This window comes from Ranitomeya variabilis, chromosome 3 (genome assembly GCF_051348905.1).
Source record: "Ranitomeya variabilis isolate aRanVar5 chromosome 3, aRanVar5.hap1, whole genome shotgun sequence".
Taxonomy (NCBI): domain Eukaryota; kingdom Metazoa; phylum Chordata; class Amphibia; order Anura; family Dendrobatidae; genus Ranitomeya; species Ranitomeya variabilis.
In genome coordinates this window covers 608,949,851-608,969,712 of record NC_135234.1, presented here as the reverse complement: position 1 = coordinate 608,969,712, position 19,862 = coordinate 608,949,851, and the positions used below count along the sequence as shown (strand labels likewise).

General features: G+C 42.8%; 1 protein-coding gene across 4 annotated transcripts in view; it reads right to left on the bottom strand.

The window, feature by feature from the left end:
* DGKH (diacylglycerol kinase eta) overlaps window positions 1–19,862 on the bottom strand; it is a 374,981-nt gene that overhangs the window by 22,456 nt on the left and 332,663 nt on the right. For all 4 annotated transcript variants that reach the window (XM_077297324.1, XM_077297326.1, XM_077297323.1 and 1 more), the window contains 3 exons: window positions 15,252–15,418; window positions 4,383–4,488; window positions 2,905–2,997 (listed from right to left, as the gene is read on the bottom strand). In XM_077297324.1, the coding sequence (XP_077153439.1) occupies window positions 2,905–2,997; window positions 4,383–4,488; window positions 15,252–15,418 (366 nt within the window). The remainder of the gene's footprint in view (window positions 1–2,904; window positions 2,998–4,382; window positions 4,489–15,251; window positions 15,419–19,862) is intronic.

Genomic DNA, 19,862 nt, shown 5'->3' with positions numbered 1-19,862 from the left:
AAAATGCGCTATGTCTGAAAGTAGCCTTACAGTGTGGGGTCTGTATTTACCAAATAATCCATGATTGTTAGATATTCCTGTATTATTTTATTATGTTAGAGCTTAGAAGCAGGAGAGGACAGAGGAGAAAGCTTTGTTAGGGCCCAACCTGAGATTGAACAGGGGTAGACGGTGACTGCAGAGCAGATGACAGGCCGGCAGCTCGGGCCTCCAGAGGCCGTATTCACACCAAATCTTATCACCCAGGCAACTCCTCAAATGGAGGGAGAAAAATACTCTTAACATCCAGTTCATGTATTGTTCAAACCAGGACTACGAAGAGGAGGAGTTTGTTATATCGGTTACAGGAAGCAGAACCCATCACAGGGACTCAGCAATACTGGACTGTCATCCCATGTAGTGGAAATAAAGACAGTGACGTCTATGAAGTGTTAGAAGGCGGCACAAGATCGGCAATGGATGACACAACTGGCTATGTGACCTGTGAATATGATCGGCGCTGGTGGCGGCTACTGGACTCTCCAAAGATTGTGAAAATGAAGACGTAGAAGTGACTTTTCTGCACCTTCTGGTCCAGCGCCGTCCTTTGTGTATCCAAGAAAATCAGACATTGTAAAAGTGATCAAAAATCAGATATAACTCAGGTGGAGCCGAGCACCATGACAGCCGCACATACTCTGACACAGAAGGAAACGGCCATTGCTAGTGAGCGCTTATGGACAAGATGACATTTCACACTAGAAGGGACACATTGATGATAGAAGACCAGAGTAAAAGCCTACTATTAATTGTTTGATTAGTTCATATTTTATAGTACGAGGATTTAACTACTGGACTATTCTTCTTAAACACTTCAGAAATGACAGGTTTAGTGATATAGTAGAAAAAAAATTGTTCCATGTATAAATGGGTGGTAAAAATATTGGTTCTTTTAATCTTGTTTTTAACATATAATCAGGATGAGACTGTATTTAGAAAATGACACTTGAGGATATGATCACGTTTTTTCTTTTGGCTTGTTCAATGAATTCAGGTTGAAAATGCTGAGCAAGTTGTTATGATGATTAAGATGTATTTATTCTGGCACTTCGGTAGTTGTTTTTTGTGTTTCTTTATTGTTACATATAAATGCTGAATGCAATAAGTTGTAATTTGAAAAGAAAAAGGGAAGAAGCTCACACAAACATAAAATCAGATGATTCAAGGCTTAAAAAAAAATACAAATTTGATAGGTCCCAAGTTGAATCCCTGTACAAATATAAACAAGGACACAAGTAACACACATGCATGTTTTCACAATTTTAAAACATACGTTTTTTTCAGAATTGCGCATCAAAATGTTTAATTTGATTTCACCAAAACAAAATATAAAGAAACATAGTCTTGTGACATATCAAATGAAAGCCGGTACCGTTCTGAGAAAAATGATGCCTCTCCCACCTCTATATCTTAATCATAGCCCGAGATATGATAAAAAATGTAAAGCCATACCAGGCCAAAATCAGCGCTTTTTTAAAACTTTAAAAATCTGTACAAAATTAACTGATGAAGAAAAAAATTCTAAACTTTTAATTTGTAATTAACTAAAGTTGTACTTCATAAAAACAAAAAATAAAAAAAATCTAAAGACGTCAGGTAAAAAAAATATTCATATTTCGATCACTTGATATGGAATGACCCACCAACATTAACTACTCGTTTGTCACATTCCACAAACCTGTATATTATCTACTAATACTAGCTCCCCCTATATATCTAAAAAAATAACATTTGTATTTCTCCGGTGGTAACGAGTGATGTGCGTCATCACTGTGCTGAATGCACCGCCTCTATTTTCCAAATCACTCTCCTCTGAATTTCATTGATATAGATGATCTAATCTCTGGCATGCACAGTAGTATCACAGAAAACAAAGACTATGCAAGTTTCTGGGAACACAAGAGCCAGAATGACGTCCTGCATGGTGCATGAGCATTGACAACCTATGCTCTGCTCTCGGTAGGGCAGTGCAAAGTGCGCCTGCGCTGACCTGTGATGCCACTGTGCAGGCAGGAGCTTCGTTGGGCTATGTGGATGACGCAGGACATCAAAGCCAGAGGACAGGGATTAGGAAAATGGAGGAGTAGTAGCCATTTGCATACAGCACGGGAGAAACATAAATGGTATTTTTTGGATATACACAGGGAGTTAGTAGATAAAATACAGGTTTATGGACTGCAATAAAGGAGTAGTTAAAGGTGGTGACTTTTGTTTGATACTAATAAACTGGTGACAGGTTCCCTTTAATTACCATGCAGTTCATTGATCAAAATCACCCATACAAGTCCATGGGTCTTGGAAAATCTGTGTGTGCTCTTACTCTCCATTTTTATCATTGTCAAGGGTAGGAGAAGCTTTGCACAGGTTTTTCATAATTTAAATATGAGAAAACCATTGTGTTAATTTTTAACTTGAGTAAAAATGGCTACACTGACCAAACACTGATAAAATTCTGATCCAGCACATTGACGAAAAACATTTTTCTTTCACATACTAGAAAAAAACGGATGTCTGAATGAGTAACACAACCAAGACTATTGTAATAAACTATGTAAAATATGCAATTGTATCTTATGTCACAGTAGGGAAGCCAATATGATTTTACTTATCAGTTCACTAAACCCGGAGAGCTCCTTGCCATAAAGTGAAGTGTACCGCAGGGGTGCTGTACATGCTGAAGAATCCAGTAATAGTACTTTAAATTAAATTAATCAAGTAGTATAAAATATGATGGCCAATAACTTCCCAGATAGTGGATTGAGCAATGCAGTGAGGCATTCTTTAGAGACAGAATTAACAGGAATGTGGTTGTTTCTGTGACTGCTGAACGTACTGCAGAAAGTAATGAGTAAATCAAGATCTTACCAGTGGGACTCTCCCAACCAGGAGCGATTCTGTCTCGTTGTGCAGTGCCTTCACGTTCATTGCTACCTCGATGGCAGTGTTCCTAGTGAGATTCTACAATGAGGATACAACGGTGTTACTTGTTTGTAGGATGTCTGGAAACAAAGCAGCTGACACTGAACGTTCTCCTCAGATGAAACTAATAGAAGAGGTCACAGCTGCTCCTATAAATTGTTTATACCCCTCAGAAAAATAATCAAAATTCAGATTCCTCAGTGGTTGACACCTCTTAAAAGCTAACTGAAAACATGGTAATAAATAGCAGTTTTCAAGACCACTCAGGTCTCTTCTACTATCTACCAACTGGTTAACACTGTACAAAGATATACAGTATTTTCCTTATACCCCCCTGGTATACGAAGACACGGACCACACTTCTTTTACTAATTGATTTGACCACATGGGAATCTTTACATGCAATCATGTTCATTAAAAACACAAATCATTCGTATATGAGATCACACTTAATAAGAGGTAATACATCCACATGAAAAGTAATTTTCTGATTTTATGCAGAACTACATGGTAATTAAAGAACCATTGTAACTATGCTATCATACAATCATTGCATGTCTAGCATGTACTTTCATCTATGCAGTTCAGCCTTCTCTAATCTTCTTCTTAATCTCCATCTTATTTCCTAGATTTTGTCTTGGTGTTTATTCCCATGATGCACCAGTACATTCTTATGTTGCCAACTAGAGCCCAGTACCATCTCAGAGAACATTGATTAGGCTTTCTTCTTTATTCTTCTAAATGAGCCATTATATTAAAAGTATAGTCATGAGGCTGAATTGAGATCTTTTACAATATAACTTGTGAGATATGAACTGTACAATCATCATCTGTAACTGTGATGAAAGTTTATGTCTCCCCTAGTTGAGAACTTCAGCAGAACGGTCTATGCAATTTCACCATAGAGGTGACCCCTTTCAGTAAACACAAAAGTCACGTAACTCCCAAGGGTTTACCATGTGATCACATGATCCAACTGAAGAAAAAGAATCCAGGAATTTTCAGACAGAAAGAAAAAACTAAATAAAGTAATACTCACTGAATTATATATAGTTATTGAATAGTTACAGTGTGTATTAAAACAAAAATCACTGGACTATTTCATTACTGGGAAGCTGTAGAAGCACGTGGTGTAACCTGACGGGCCAATGTAAAAGATATACGGTAGTTTAAAATTCTTCCCTCGTCTCACAATTGATATTTTCAGATTTACATCACAGACAACCAATCAGTTCCACTATTTTTCTACACTGATAAGGTAAACAGCACTATGTAATCCCAGCACTATAAAAGAAATATCATACATGGTAGTCAGTATTGGTATAGCAATGCCACAATAAAGAAGGGAACATCCAAAATGCTAGGCTCTTGGACACTTAAGTGAAATAGCCCAAAAGGCTCATTCCCGACCTGTATTGACCTACCTCAGGAAACCTGGGATTGGCTTTATTCAGTGCATGTGAGCAGGCATTTACTGCATGTGCCAACTCTTGCTCCAGCAAGCCATGCGTTTTCGCAGCTTCACATATTCTGAAAGGGAAAAAAAAGTAGATTCAGCTATGATTATTTAGTACACTTTTAGTTGACAATGGTCCTCTGACTAGGAAATTCTGAAAACGTTAAATCATATCCATAACATTTTTATTATTAGCAGTGATTAGTTACTGAAAGAGAAAATATCCTTATTCATATAATCTAGTCCAAAGAAAATTATGTAATAACTTTTCTAATGTGTCAGATATTAATGATTTTACATGTTGCAGCAAGTCTTGTAAATAAAGAAAAACATTAGGAAAGTAAACAGGAAAATGTTGAAATAATAATGTAATGTTTTTTTTTATTTATTTGCAATACCTACTTTCTCCACAAGATGTCCTCACTGTCTTACCTATACAATATGTGACTGCGATATTTTACAATATACAAGTATTCTGTAACGAGGCTCGCACAACCAAACATACATTCACTGTAAAAGGGAATGTCATCAGAGCATGACCCACTGTTTAAATGTTTTTAGATCAATTTGGTTTTAAAACATTTTTTTTTTTTTTTTAAATCACTATTTACTGTTACAAAATATATTACATTTTTCCCACTGGCTACTAGGTATAATATACTGTTGGGCACAGAAAAAACATGATTCAGATCCTATTTGGACAGAAGTATAAAGTGGGAATGCTGCAATCTGAGTAAATGTCACTGTCAATGGAGGAAAAACTGTCTGTGATGATAATGAACCTGTAGAAAAGAAGTACAAGTCTAAATTTAAAAAGTGATGTGGAAAATCGAACAAATGTTTTCACTTGTTAAATAAAATGTAAAAGGAAAGGGGCAGCAGAATTTACCAGACTAAAGAGTTAGCAGTGCCGTATTATCTTCCTGAAGACTTCTATAATGAGGTCTTTAGTCTATGTGTTTTTGTTTTTACTACAAAAGTGACGTTTAAACTTGTTGCTACTGTCCCAGGACTAGTATGGGAGGGAACGCAGTCCTCATCTCTGCACTTCGCTGTCTTCATACCCCCAGCAGTGTGATTGATAAACCAGCGTACTCATAGAGAACAGAGAGGAAGAGAAGAGGGATGACTTGATCTCCTCTCTGCACAACTGGTTTACCACCCACCCTGCTTGGACATGATACCAGCGAACAGTAGAGATGAGCGACTGCGTTCCCAGACTAGTCCTGAGATAGGAGCACTAAGATTAAGCTTCAGTTTTCCAGCACAGACAAAAAAACACATAATGAAGACCTCAGTACAAAAGTCTTTAGCAAGCTGCTACTGCTACTTGAGGAGGGGAACATCCTGCTGTTCCCTTTAACTTAAAAAAAAATGATTTAAATAATTTGTCATTTTCTGATGACGACACATTTTCTTTAAATGACTTAGATTAAAATTTAAAAGGGTATTCCCATCTCCAAGATCCTATCCCAATGTGCAGATGATGTAATAATACTAATAATAATAATAATAATAGCAAATACCTCCAATTAGAAATGTAGCATAGTTCTTGTGACTCGCTATTTTGCTTACCCCATATATGCAGGCAGGGCCGGACTGGGACTAAAATTCAGCCCTGGCATTTGAAGTTACACAGGCCCACTTGTCACATGGTGACTGTATAATATCTTTGTACACTTGTAGGCAGGGCCGGTTTTAGGCAAAGTGGGGCCCTAGGCAAAGTTTAAAATGGGGCCCCAAAAGCTAACATATTCCACATCACACAGAAGCCTTTCTGTTGTATTTACGTGCGCTGAGTTCAGGCCGCTAAATGAGTTTGATCGACAATACGGAAGTTGTTCAACGCTTGTTTCCCGGCCTCTTTCCACCAGCTGAGGAATAATGATGGGACAGAACGATCACTAATAGATCACTAACAGATCACCATACAGTATCATGTTTTCAGCAGCACATCTACAGTTTACACTGGCAATGTGCTGCTGACAACAAGGCTTTTTGTTCCAGCAAAAACAATCTGAATATGCAGCATTTTACTTGTTTAGTAAAATACACCCCATAGTCCTCCATATATTATAATGTGCTCCATAGTCCTCCATATAGTATAATACACTCCCTATAGTCCTCCATATATTAAAATACACTGCTCAGTCCTCAACATAGTATAATACACTCCTCATAGTCCTCCATATAGCATAATACACTCCTCATAGTGCTCCATATAGTATAATGCACCGCCACAGTCATCCATGTAGTACAATTCACTTCCCATAGTATAATGCACCCCATAGTTCTTCATATAGTATAACGTATTCCCCATAGTCCTCGATACAGTATCATGCAGCCCACATATAGTATAATGCAGCCACCCCAGAGTATAATACACCAACCACAGCGTATAATGCAGCCACCCCAGAGTATAATGCAGCCACCCCAGAGTATAATGCAGCCACCCCAGAGTATGTAACCCCCATAGAATATAATACAGCCCACCTCCCCATAATATATAATGTAGCCCCCCCATAGAATATAATGCAGCCCCCCATAGTATAGAATATAATATACTCCCCATAGTATATAGCAAAGCCCGCATATTATATAGCACAAACCGCATAGTATACAGCACAGCCTGCATACTATAGCACAGCCCGTGTAGTAGATAACACAGCCCACAGAGCAGTATTCAGCATAGACCACACAGTAGTATACAGCACAGACCACACAGTAGTATACAGCACAGAACACAGCCCACAGAGAACTATATACAGCCCACAGTAGTATACAGCACAGAACACAGCCCACAGAGAACTATATACAGCCCACAGTGGTATACAGCACAGAGCACAGCCCAGAGAACTATATACAGCCCACAGTAGTATACAGCACAGAGCACAGCCCAGAGAACTATATACAGCCCACAGTAGTATACAGCACAGAGCACAGCCCAGAGAACTATATACAGCCCACAGTAGTATACAGCACAGAGCACAGCCCACAGAGAACTATATACAGCCCACAGTAGTATACAGCACAGAGCACAGCCCACAGAGAACTATATACAGCCCACAGTGGTATACAGCACAGAGCACAGCCCACAGAGAACTATATACAGCCCACAGTAGTATACAGCACAGAGCACAGCCCACAGAGAACTATATACAGCCCACAGTGGTATACAGCACAGAGCACAGCCCAGAGAACTATATACAGCCCACAGTAGTATACAGCACAGAGCACAGCCACAGAGTACTATATATAGCACAGTAGTATACAGCACAGAGCACAGCCCACATCTCTTCTCTTCCTCCACCCCCTCCCCTCACCTCCTCCGAGAATGGCCCCACAGTCCAGGAAAAAAAAAAACTCTCCTCACCTCTCCTCTTGCCAGCGTTGCTTCCGCCTTCCTGCTCCTGTCTCTGTCTCAGCAGCGTGCAGTCTGCCCGGGACACAGCAGGTGCGCGATGATATGACGTCATCGCGCACCCGCAGTGTCAGATGCAGAGCGGGGAATGATGGGAGAGGAGCGTCTGTAGACGCTCTCCTCCATCATTGAATTCAACTGTACCGGCGTCTATACGCCGGTATATTTGAATGCGATGGCGGGGGCGGGGGGAGGCTGATCGAGCGGCCCACTACTGGCACCGGCCCTTCTGGCATTTGCCAGAAGTGCCCGATGGCCAGTCCGGCCCTGTATGCAGGGCATTGCAGTAGCTTAGGTATCCATGGTTACGACCAACCATATAGTGACAGTTAACCGTTTGTGGTCATAACCATGAATCCCTAACTAACTGCAATGCCCTGCACATACTGAAGCAAAATAGCGAATCAGAACTATAGTACATTTTTTAATTGGAGGTATTTGCTAATATTATTATTATTACATCTACTACATATTGGGATAGGATCTTGGACATGGGAGTACCCCTTTAACTTTTAAGGACAGAACAAGAGGGGACAACAGATATGGTGCCATGTAAATCAGAAGGTGGATTCCAGACCGACAGACCAATGTCCTCAAGGTGCGGGTGAAGAGGTGGGTATGATACACAAGCTATGAAGTGGTCAGCTGCTTTGTTCAGATTTTCTGATCTACTGCAGACTGCATATCATGTTTTGGTGTTTACAAATCTGTCATGTGTATCAATAAGGTGCAATTATATATGTATCAGTAAAGATGCCCATGGCCTACCTGCTGCCTTATGGTGAAAAAACTAATTGCTATTAAATAGCGTTCAGAGAATCCCTCAATTGGGAGTGCCATGTTAGGTGGGCTTATCCAAACAGAAAGGAGTGTATCCTATGACACCATCATGATACTGATACAGGAAAGATATATATCTTGGTACCGTGTTAGCCAGTAGATAGAAAAATATTTAGAATTGAGAGTCCTCAGTGGTTGATACCTTTTAATGGCTAACTGAAAAGATGGTAACAAATTGCAAGCTTTCGAGACTACATACGTCTCTTCATCAGGCAAAGACTAAAAGAAATTCTGAAGAATCACATATTTATGCACAACATAGCACAGAAACAAAAAAAAAAAAACAACCATGGATAAGACAGGTGACATGAAGCAGAATTACCATGGGTGATAAACAGTTATGTCCATAAATATTGGGCCAGTTCTTGGATAAGGAATGTTTTATTGTCCTCTGATTGGGGTTGGTTCTGTTGTGATGACCCCTTATAGTCTAAGGGGCAAGAACCTTAGTTGATGATGAAGACATAAATCCATGGGACACATTCATTCCTGCAGTGAGACTGTCAAAGGTCGTCATCAGTTTATATTCCCAGACTCTTCTGTCTCTCTGAGTTCTGAAGTTACCTTTTAATACAAGTAATTTCATGTCCATAATCCTATGATTCGGGAGACAAAAATGCATTGCCACAGGTAGATCCATTCTTTTTTCTCTTATTGTATGGCGATGAGAATTCATTCTTGTTCTAAGCTTTTGCCCTGTCTCCCCCACATACAGACCCCCAGTTGGACATTTAGTACAAATGTCCCATCAGGCCTCTGGCGTACTACCGCTACATTGATGATATTTTAATCATCTGGACGGAGTCTGAGCCACAGCTTAAGACGTTCCATGAACAGTTTGATCAATTTCATCCTACCATCAACTTGACACTCAACCACTCCAGCACTGAAATTAACTTTTTGGACACCATCATTAAGCTGCAGAACAATAAAATAGAGACATCCCTGTATCAGAAGCCAATCGACCGTCCAACATACCTTAAATGGGACAGTTTCCATCCAAAACACATAAAAAAACCTATTGTCTACAGCCAAGCCATCAGATACAATCATATATGTTCCAACCCAATGGATAGGGATGAACACCTTGGTCGCCTCAGAAAGACCTTTTTGAATCAGGGCTACCATCCAAGAACAATTGAAAACCAGATCACAAGAGCCACCAGAATATCAAGGAATCACCTGCTACATTACAAAGCTAAAGAAGAAAATAACCGGGTACCTCTAGTAGTTACCTACAATCCAAATCTGGAGGTGCTAAGGGGAGCTGCACGGAAATTACAGCCTTTACTACAAAAAGATGCCCGATTACAATCCATTTTTCCAGACCCCCCACTACTGTGCTTTAGGCAGCCCCCAAATCTAAGAAGCATCATTGTCAGAAGCTCCCTGTCCTCTCCAACAGCTGCAGGAACCTTTCCTTGCAATCAGAAGGAAAACCTGTCCATTTATAATGACCACGGACAAGATAAAGATCCCCAATTCACATCAGGACTACAAGATACCAGGTACTTTCAGCTGCGTCACTTCTAATGTGGTGTACCTAATTATTTGTACTAAATGTCCAACTGGGGATCTGTATGTGGGGGAGACAGGGAAAAAGCTTAGAACAAGAATTAATTCTCACCGCCACACAATAAGAGAAAAAAGAATGGATCTACCTGTGGCAATACATTTTTGTCTCCCCGATCATAACATTATGGACATGAAATTACTTGTATTAAAAGGTAACTTCAAAACTCAGAGAGACAGAAGAGTCTGGGAATATAAACTGATGACGACCTTTGACAGTCTCACTGCAGGAATGAATGTGTCGCACGGATTTATGTCTTTTTACATCAACTAAGGAACTTGCCCCTTAGACTATGTGGGGTCATCACAACAGAACCAACCCCAATAAAACATTCCTTATCTACTGGCCCAATATTTATGGACACAACTGTTTATCACCCATGGTAATTCTGCTTCATGTCACCTGTCTTATACATGGTTGTTTTTTTTGTTTTTTTTCTGTGCTATGCTGTGCATAAATATGATTCTTCAGAATTTCTTTTAGTCTTTGCCTGATGAAGAGACCTGTGTAGTCTCGAAAGCTTGCAATTTGTCACCATCTTTTCAGTTAGCCATTAAAAGGTATCAACCACTGAGGACTCTCAATTCTAAATATTTTTCCATCATGGTACTGTACATTAGTTTAGCATCTGGAGTTGTTGTTTTGTTTTCTTTTTGGGAGGCTGGGTATTTTTTTGTTTGTACTGTACCCAGTAAGTTTCCAGCGACACAGCAGGTACTCGGCAGCACGGCAGATGCCCGGCAAGTACCCAGCAGTACAGCAGGTGCTCAGCAAGTACCCAGTAGCACAGAAGATGCCCAGCAAGTACCCAGCAGCACGACAGGTGCCCAGCAAGTACCCAGCAGCACAGCAGATGCCCAGCAAGTACCCAGCAGCACAGCAGGTGCCCAGCAAGTACCCAGCAGGTGCTCAGCAAGTACCCAGCAGCACAGAAGATGCCCAGCAAGTACCCAGCAGCACGGCAGGTGCCCAGCAAGTACCCAGCAGCACAGCAGATGCCCAGCAAGTACCCAGCAGCACAGCAGGTGCCCAGCAATTACCCAGCAGCACAGCAGGCGCTCAGCAAGTACCCAGCAGCACAGCAGGTGCTCAGAAAGTACCAAGCAGCACAGCAGATGCCCAGCAAGTACTCAGCAGCACAGCAGGTGCTCAGAAAGTACCCAGCAGCACAGCAGATGCCCAGTAAGTACCCAGCAGCACAGCAGGTGCTCAGAAAGTACCCAGCAGCACAGCAGATGCCCAGCAAGTACCCAGCAGCACAGCAGGTGCTCAGAAAGTACCCAGCAGCACAGCAGGAGCTCAGCAAGTAGCCAGCAGAACAGCAGATGCCCTGCAAGTACCCAGCAGCACGGCAGGCGCTCAGCAAGTACCCAGCAGCATAGCAGGTGCCCAGCAATTACCCAGCAGCACAGCAGGTGCTCAGAAAGTACCCAGCAGCACAGCAGATGTCCAGCAAGTACCCAGCAGCACAGCAGGTGCTCAGAAAGTACTCAGTAGCACAGCAGATGCCCAGCAAGTACCCAGCAGCACAGCAGGTGCTCAGAAAGTACCAAGCAGCACAGCAGATGCCCAGCAAGTACCCAGCAGCACAGCAGGTGCTCAGCAAGTACCCAGCAGCACAGCAGATGCCCAGCAAGTACCCAGCAGCACAGCAGGTGCTCAGAAAGTACCCAGAAACAGCGGATGCCCAGCAAGTACCCAGCAGGTGCTCAGCAAGTACCCAGCAGCACAGCAGGTGCTCAGAAAGTACCCAGCAGCACAGCAGATGCCCAGCAAGTACCCAGCAGCATAGCAGGTGCTCAGAAAGTACCCAGCAGCACAGCAGGTGCCCAGCAATTACCCAGCAGCACAGCAGGTGCTCAGAAAGTGCCCAGTAGCACGGCAGGAGCTCAGCAAGTACCCAGCAGCGGTAGGAGCTCAGCAAGTACCCTGCAGCACAGCAGGTGCCCAGCAATTACCCAGCAGCACAGCAGGTGCTCAGAAAGTACCCAGCAGCACAGCAGATGTCCAGCAAGTACCCAGCAGCACAGCAGGTGCTCAGAAAGTACTCAGCAGCACAGCAGATGCCCAGCAAGTACCCAGCAGCACAGCAGGTGCTCAGAAAGTACCAAGCAGCACAGCAGATGCCCAGCAAGTACCCAGCAGCACAGCAGGTGCTCAGCAAGTACCCAGCAGCACAGCAGATGCCCAGCAAGTACCCAGCAGCACAGCAGGTGCTCAGAAAGTACCCAGAAACAGCGGATGCCCAGCAAGTACCCAGCAGGTGCTCAGCAAGTACCCAGCAGCACAGCAGGTGCTCAGAAAGTACCCAGCAGCACAGCAGATGCCCAGCAAGTACCCAGCAGCATAGCAGGTGCTCAGAAAGTACCCAGCAGCACAGCAGGTGCCCAGCAATTACCCAGCAGCACAGCAGGTGCTCAGAAAGTGCCCAGTAGCACGGCAGGAGCTCAGCAAGTACCCAGCAGCGGTAGGAGCTCAGCAAGTACCCTGCAGCACAGCAGGTGCCCAGCAATTACCCAGCAGCACAGCAGATGCCCAGCAAGTACCCAGTATCACGGCAGGAGCTCAGCAAGAACCCAGCAGCACAGCAGGAGCTCAGCAAGTACCCAGCAGCAGAGCAGATGCCCAGCAAGTACCCAGCAGCACAGCAGGTGCCCAGCAATTACCCAGCAGCACAGTAGGTGCCCAGCAAGTACCCAGCAGCACAGCAGATGCCCAGCAAGTACCCAGCAGCACAGCAGGTGCTCAGAAAGTACCCAGCAGCACAGCAGATGCCCAGCAAGTACCCAGTAGCATGGCAGGAGCTCAGCAAGTACCCAGCAGCACAGCAGATGCCCAGCAAGTATCCAGCAGCACAGCAGGTGCCCAGCAAGTACCCAGCAGCACAGCAGATGCTCAGCAAGTGCCCAGCAGCACGGCAGATGCCCAGCAAGTACCCAGTAGCACGGCAAGAGCTCAGAAAGTACCCAGCAGCATGGCAGTAGCTCAGCAAGTACCCAGAAGCACAGCAGATGCCCAGCAAGTATCCAGCAGCACAGCAGGTGCCCAGCAAGTGCCCAGCAGCACGGCAGATGCCCAGCAAGTACCCAGTAGCACGGCAAGAGCTCAGAAAGTACCCAGCAGCATGGCAGTAGCTCAGCAAGTACCCAGCAGCACAGCAGATGCCCAGCAAGTATCCAGCAGCACAGCAGGTGCCCAGCAAGTACCCAGCAGCACAGCAGATGCTCAGCAAGTGCCCAGCAGCACGGCAGATGCCCAGCAAGTACCCAGTAGCACGGCAAGAGCTCAGAAAGTACCCAGCAGCATGGCAGTAGCTCAGCAAGTACCCAGCAGCACAGCAGATGCCCAGCAAGTACCCAGAAGCACAGCAGATGCCCATCAAATACCCAGCAGCACAGCAGGTGCTCAGAAAGTGCCCAGCAGCACGGCAGGTGCTCAGAAAGTACCCAGCGACATGGCAGGCACTCAGCAAGTACCCAGCAGCAGGGCAGTAGCTCAGCAAGTATCCAGCAGCACAGCAGGTAGACAGTGGAAACAAGAGTGAGAACAGATAATATATTGCCCATCATCTGGGATTTACCAAAAGGGTCATTCCACATCAAGTGATCCAAATAAGAATATTTTTTTTACCTGACGTCTTTAGATTTTTTTTATTTTTTTTTTAAAGTACAAGTCTAGTTAATTACAAATTAAAAGTTTTTATTTTTTTTCTTCATAAAGTTAATTTTTTACAGACTTGTAAAGATTTGAAAAAGTGTGAATTTTGGCCTGGTATGGCTTTACATTTTATATCATATCTAGAATTAAGATAAAGAGGTGGGAGAGGCATAATTTTTATCAGAACAGTACCGGCTTTCATTTGATATGTCACAAGAAAATGTTTCTTTATATTTTGTTTTGGAGAAATCAAATTCAAAATTTTGATGCGCAATTATGAAAAAAAGTATGTTATAAAATTGTGAAAAAATGCAGGTGTGATACTGTTTTTGTTTATATTTGTACAGGGATTCAACTTGGGACCTATCATTTTTTTTTAAGCCTTGAATCATCTGATTTTATGTTTGTGTGAGTTTCTTCCCTTTTTCTTTTCAAATTCCAACTTATTGAATTTTCTCACTCCATTTGAAAAGTTGCCTGGGTGTTAAGATTTCGTGTGAATATGGCCTCTGGAGGCTCAAGCTGCTGGCCTGTCATCTGCTCTACATTCTACCCCTGTTCATTCTCAGGTTGAGCCCTAACAAAGCTTTCTCCTCTGTCCTCTCCTGCTTCTAAGCTGTAACATGATACAGTAATAACTAAAAATCATGGATTATTTGGTAAATATGGACCCCACACTTTTAGACCACAGGCTGAACAGATCTGAATTCAAGATTTTCGAATTGACACTAATAGTTTTATTTTTTTAAATATGATCCCATCACAATCCCAACTTGAATTTTGGTACAGATGTGGCTAGGAGCATAGCAGGCACAAGTGCATTTTTTGACATTTTTAAATTAAACATTTTTTTCGGAAATGCGTTTTACAATTTTACATTCGCATGGGTAAAATATTCACAAAGATATTCTTGTGACATATCTGGTGAAAGCCTGTACAGTTCTGAGCAGAATGGTGTTTTTGCTTCTCTATCTTTTTTGTAGCCTGAGTTATGAGGAGAAATGTAAAGGCAGACAACACCGAAATTTGCACTTTTTCCGAACTTTGAAAATCAATTGAAAAAAAAAATCTAGAATTTTTTTTCTTCACATTATGCACTCTCTGACACACTATTACCAAATAACAAAATCTCAAAAGAATTAAAAATATAAAGGTAAAAATCATTGGTTCACTTGCCCTGGATTGACCCAAAACTTAAACCTGAAGTCATTCACCAAATTATCGGTTTATTACTAGTTACTATACAGACTACTGGCACTGGAAGAACAGAATCTAGCCCAGGCACACACGGCACATTACACATTGCTCACATTAGGGCAGCACAAAAACCTTAGGAAGAAACCTACCTAGAAATGAGTTCCTCTGCAGCCCGGGAGCAGAGATTAATCAGAGTGACCTCTTCTTCTGAAGCCAAGTCCACGGCTTGTGGAGAGTATAGGTGAGGGCGAAGGGCCGGCTTGCAGGAGTCATACTTCTGCTTATCTTCCCAGGACTTTAATGTATTCTCAAAAGCCTGTTCAGAGAGCAAACAGAAAGGTCAGCACTTTATAGAGTCCCATTTCACTGATCTCTGGATATATACATACTGCTATACCTTGCATTGACTCTAGTATAAATGTCACTGGGATGGTTTCTGGTTGGCTTGTTAATCAAGGCCTGCACCACATAGTTAAGATCTCATTAGAAGCGTCTCCTCGCAGCAGCTCATGGCTCTCCAATGAACAAGTAAAATAGGAAACTGTAGTATCCCTTAAATTAACTAATCCCTGTGCCTCATGCTTTTGTATCGGACTCAGTGAGCAAGTATTGTGCTGGACACTCAACATGTAAGTAACCATATTGCTGCAACATTGTAGGATTACTATATATCAGTGTAGATATAGATTGGTCTTTAGAGTACACGTGTAAGTCCTCCAGGCAAGGGGCACAGCGAGGCGGGCAGCGGTCCAGTTACCTAGAAATCGGCACGACAGCAGGAGCCTCTAGGATTAGAGACAAATCATCAGCACTCGCTGGTCCAGATCATTGTGCAGCAGAGCTGCGTACCCTTATGATGCAGGTGTTTAATTTAGGGTATTCAACCACCTTACTTACATGAATAGACTCAGCATGCTATCCTACGTCATTCCAGAGCTGGCCATGGATCATTATCTAAACACAGAGCATCCTATTTCTCAAGTCCTCAGACTGCAACATAAAAATTTTGCAGCTAAAGCTCTGCAGTGGAATACAATCATCTGTTCATTGTAAGCAACTATTTTATATATGCAAGTCACTCAGCACTCGTTTATGGCTCCTTTCATGTGCTGGTCAATCTACATGTACAGACACAGAACGATTCATACAATTGCTCTGTCCTCATACAGCATGCATGTTTTCAGCAGCACGTTCCCTCTTTTCACACGGTGGTGTGCTGCCAACAATGATAATTTAATGACTCGCATAAACACTCCAATCAGCCCACCCATAAGTATTTTACTGCATAGGAAAAATCATTGCTTAAAAGCTCATTTGCTGATTATAAGCCCATGTAATGAATCTTAAAGGGGTTCAACGAGCACAAAAATGTTCCTCAGAAGGCTATAAAAATAAATGATACTCCTATCAGCACCCACCTGTATCCAGTGCAGGCAGCACCGTGGTCTGCACTGACAAAGGGAAAGGAGACGTCACTTGTCCTCCATAAAGAGGACCAATGTGGTCAGTAATTGGCTGCATCAGTTAGGCAATAAGCTGCTTATGACATGCTGTTCAAGTCTCCTAACCACTGCAGCTAATCACAGGCTGCAGCAGATCCAACTGCTGGTGAAACAGTGACGTTTCCTTTTCCAGTGTCAGCTCAGAACAGGGTGCGGCCTGTGCTGGATCCAGGTGGGGCTGATAGGCATTAAATTTGCATTTTTACTGATCCACGCCCCTGGGGAACATTTCACCAGGACAACTCCTTTAAGAGACGCTGTCTGAAAAAATCTCCAATGGGATGACCAAGCGGTAGTAAAGAAAAAAAGTCTACTGCCATCATCACTATTATCTCCAGTTGTAAGAACCTCTAGGCAGGTTACCTACCACACGTGTGATATTATCGTGTTCAATTTTAATTTAGTGCTCCTTTTATACTATGTGTCAAATATCAGCCTGAGGCCGGGTTCACATTAGCGTTTAAGTGAGCAGCATATGATCCGTACTATATGTGTCGTTTCGCAGTGTGCGGCGGTGTCCGGCGAACACACCATGTTGCATTTTTTGAGGCGTCAAATATTGCGCAATTGTCGTTACTGTCTATGGGAACGCATTGATACGCAAGCACATGAGTACGCATGCGTTCGATACGCATGCGTACTTTAGACTGCACATGTTCAGAAAATGATATCACCGCCTCCACCACGGGCATAAAAAACGCAAACGCATGCCAAAACGCATTTAAACGCATGCACAAGCAGCGTTTTGGTTTGTGTCATGCGTAAGATGATGCGCAGACGTAAGCATGCTTTTGCATGCGTTTTGGCATGCGTTTGCGCATGCTGATGATACGCTGCGCACATAAAAGCTAATGTAAACCTAGTCTTAGTCAGCTCTGCAATAACATTTAAAAAATAAAATAAAAAAATCAGCTAGCAGCCTACAGCTTACAATCACTATTCCTGGCATGTTCATCTACGTAAAAATACATATTCCCCAAGAAATAACTATTCGGGAGCAACTTTCTTTTTAAGTCTGTGTTGTGCTGTCCCTGTTAATCCTTCTGAATATTTACGAATATATAGAAAACTGGGCATTACCATCCCCCCCACAGTCAACACTGGTTGGACAGAGTCATTGTGCAGTCACACACACACACACCAACTGGTAATGACCAGACACCAATTTATTTATACATTTCCAGAAGGAATAGGATTATATATCTATCTATATATATATAATTGTCTAAGGGTTTTTCCGTCCGTCTGACTGTCTCTGTCTGTCTGTCCTGGAAATCCCGCGTCTCTGATTGGTTGAGGCCGCCAGGCCTCGGCCAATCAGCGACGGGCACAGAATCGACGTAGATGTCATAATGGTTGCCATGGCGACGATGATGTCATAAAGGTTGCCTCGACCAATCAGCGACGGGCACAGTCTGCCTCGAATTCTGGAATCATCATTGTCCATATACTACGGGGACATGCATATTCTAAAATACCCGATGCATTAGAATCGGGCCACAGTCTAGTATATATATAATTGTCTAAGATCCACTTCCGTCTGTTTGTAACGGAAATCCCGCGTCGCTGATTGGTCGCGCCCAGCCAGCTGCGACCAATCAGTGATACTGGGGCGGGATTTAAACACCGCTCCACTTTTTACTATTGATGCTGCCTATGCAGCATCAATAGTAAAAAGATATAAATGTTAAAAATAGTAATTAAATAAAAAATCATGGTATTCTCACCTTCCGGCGTCCCTGGCAGCTTTTCCTGCTCCTCGCGATGCTCTGGTCCCAATAATGCTTTGCAGTAATGACCCGAGATGATGTAGCGGTCTCGCAAAATCGCTACATCATTACGGGTTATTGCCGCAAAGCATTACTGGGAACGGACCTGGCGGGAGCATCGCTAAAGGCCTGGGCTGAATCCGGGGGCCGCCGAAAGATGAGTATATAACTATTTTTTAATTTCATTCTTTTTTTAACAGGGATATGGTGCCCACACTGCTATATGCTATGTGGCTGTGCTATATACTACGTGGGCTGTGCTATATACTGCGTGGGTTGTGCTATATACTGCGTGGGTTGTGCTATATACTGCGTGGGCTGTGTTATATACTAAGTGGGCTGTGCTATATACTGCGTGGGCTGTATTATATACTATGTGGGATGTGTTATATACTGCGTGGGCTGTGATATATACTGCGTGGGCTGTGCTATATACTGCGTGGGCTGTGCCATATACTACGTGGGCTGTGCTATATACTACGTGGGCTGTGTTATATGCTTCGTGGCTGTGCTATATGCTACATGGGCTGTGTTATATACTACGTGGGCTGTGTTATATGCTACGTGGCTGTGCTATATTTCTCTGCTGTATCTGTGCATCATGAATCGTGGTATGTGTTAAAGGGGCGCCCAAAGCGACTCTTTCACCCGGGGCCCTCAAAAACCTGGAGCCGGCCCTGACTTCAATGATTGGTGGCGCCCGGCCGCGACCAATCAGCGACAGGCGCAGTCCGGCCGAGAATTGGCGCAGGATTTGAAACACGCTTCGCTGATAAATTTCACAAGCCATTATGCTATTCACATTTCATGTATTGCACATTTCCTTGCCTTAGCACAGTAAATTTTGAATGCAGCCATTGATCTATTTGCTATATGACTTTTTTGGTTATGCACCAGTTCAGACTATATTGTTGTTCAGTCAGTTTTCTTATATTAACTATGTACTATTTTTTCTGACTTGAACGCCCCGCCCTTCACCATGCTGTGATATTAATTACAGCCAAACACAGTTGGTTCTGAGCTTCCTATATAAGCAGGCTTTACCATGTTATTAGACATAGGTAAGTGTTCACACTAGGCAGTCAGCTCAGGTACCCATCCGTTTTGAGATTACCTTGACGTTTGGTGGATGGGCTCACAACTTTTGGCCAAATCTTGTGCTAAGAATCTCATGTGTTTTTTCATAAATTTCACAAGCCATTATGCTATTCACATTTCATGTATTGCACATTTCCTTGCCTTAGCACAGTAAATTTTGAGTGCAGCCATTGATCTATTTTCTATATGACTTTTCTGGTTATGCACCAGTTCAGACTATATTGTTGTTCAGTCAGTTTTCTTATATTTACTATGTACTATTTTTTCTGACTTGAACGCCCCGCCCTTCACCATGCTGTGATTTTAATTACATCCAAACACAGTTGGTTCTGAGCTTCCTATATAAGCAGGCGTTACCATGTTATTAGCCATAGGTAAGTGTTCACACTAG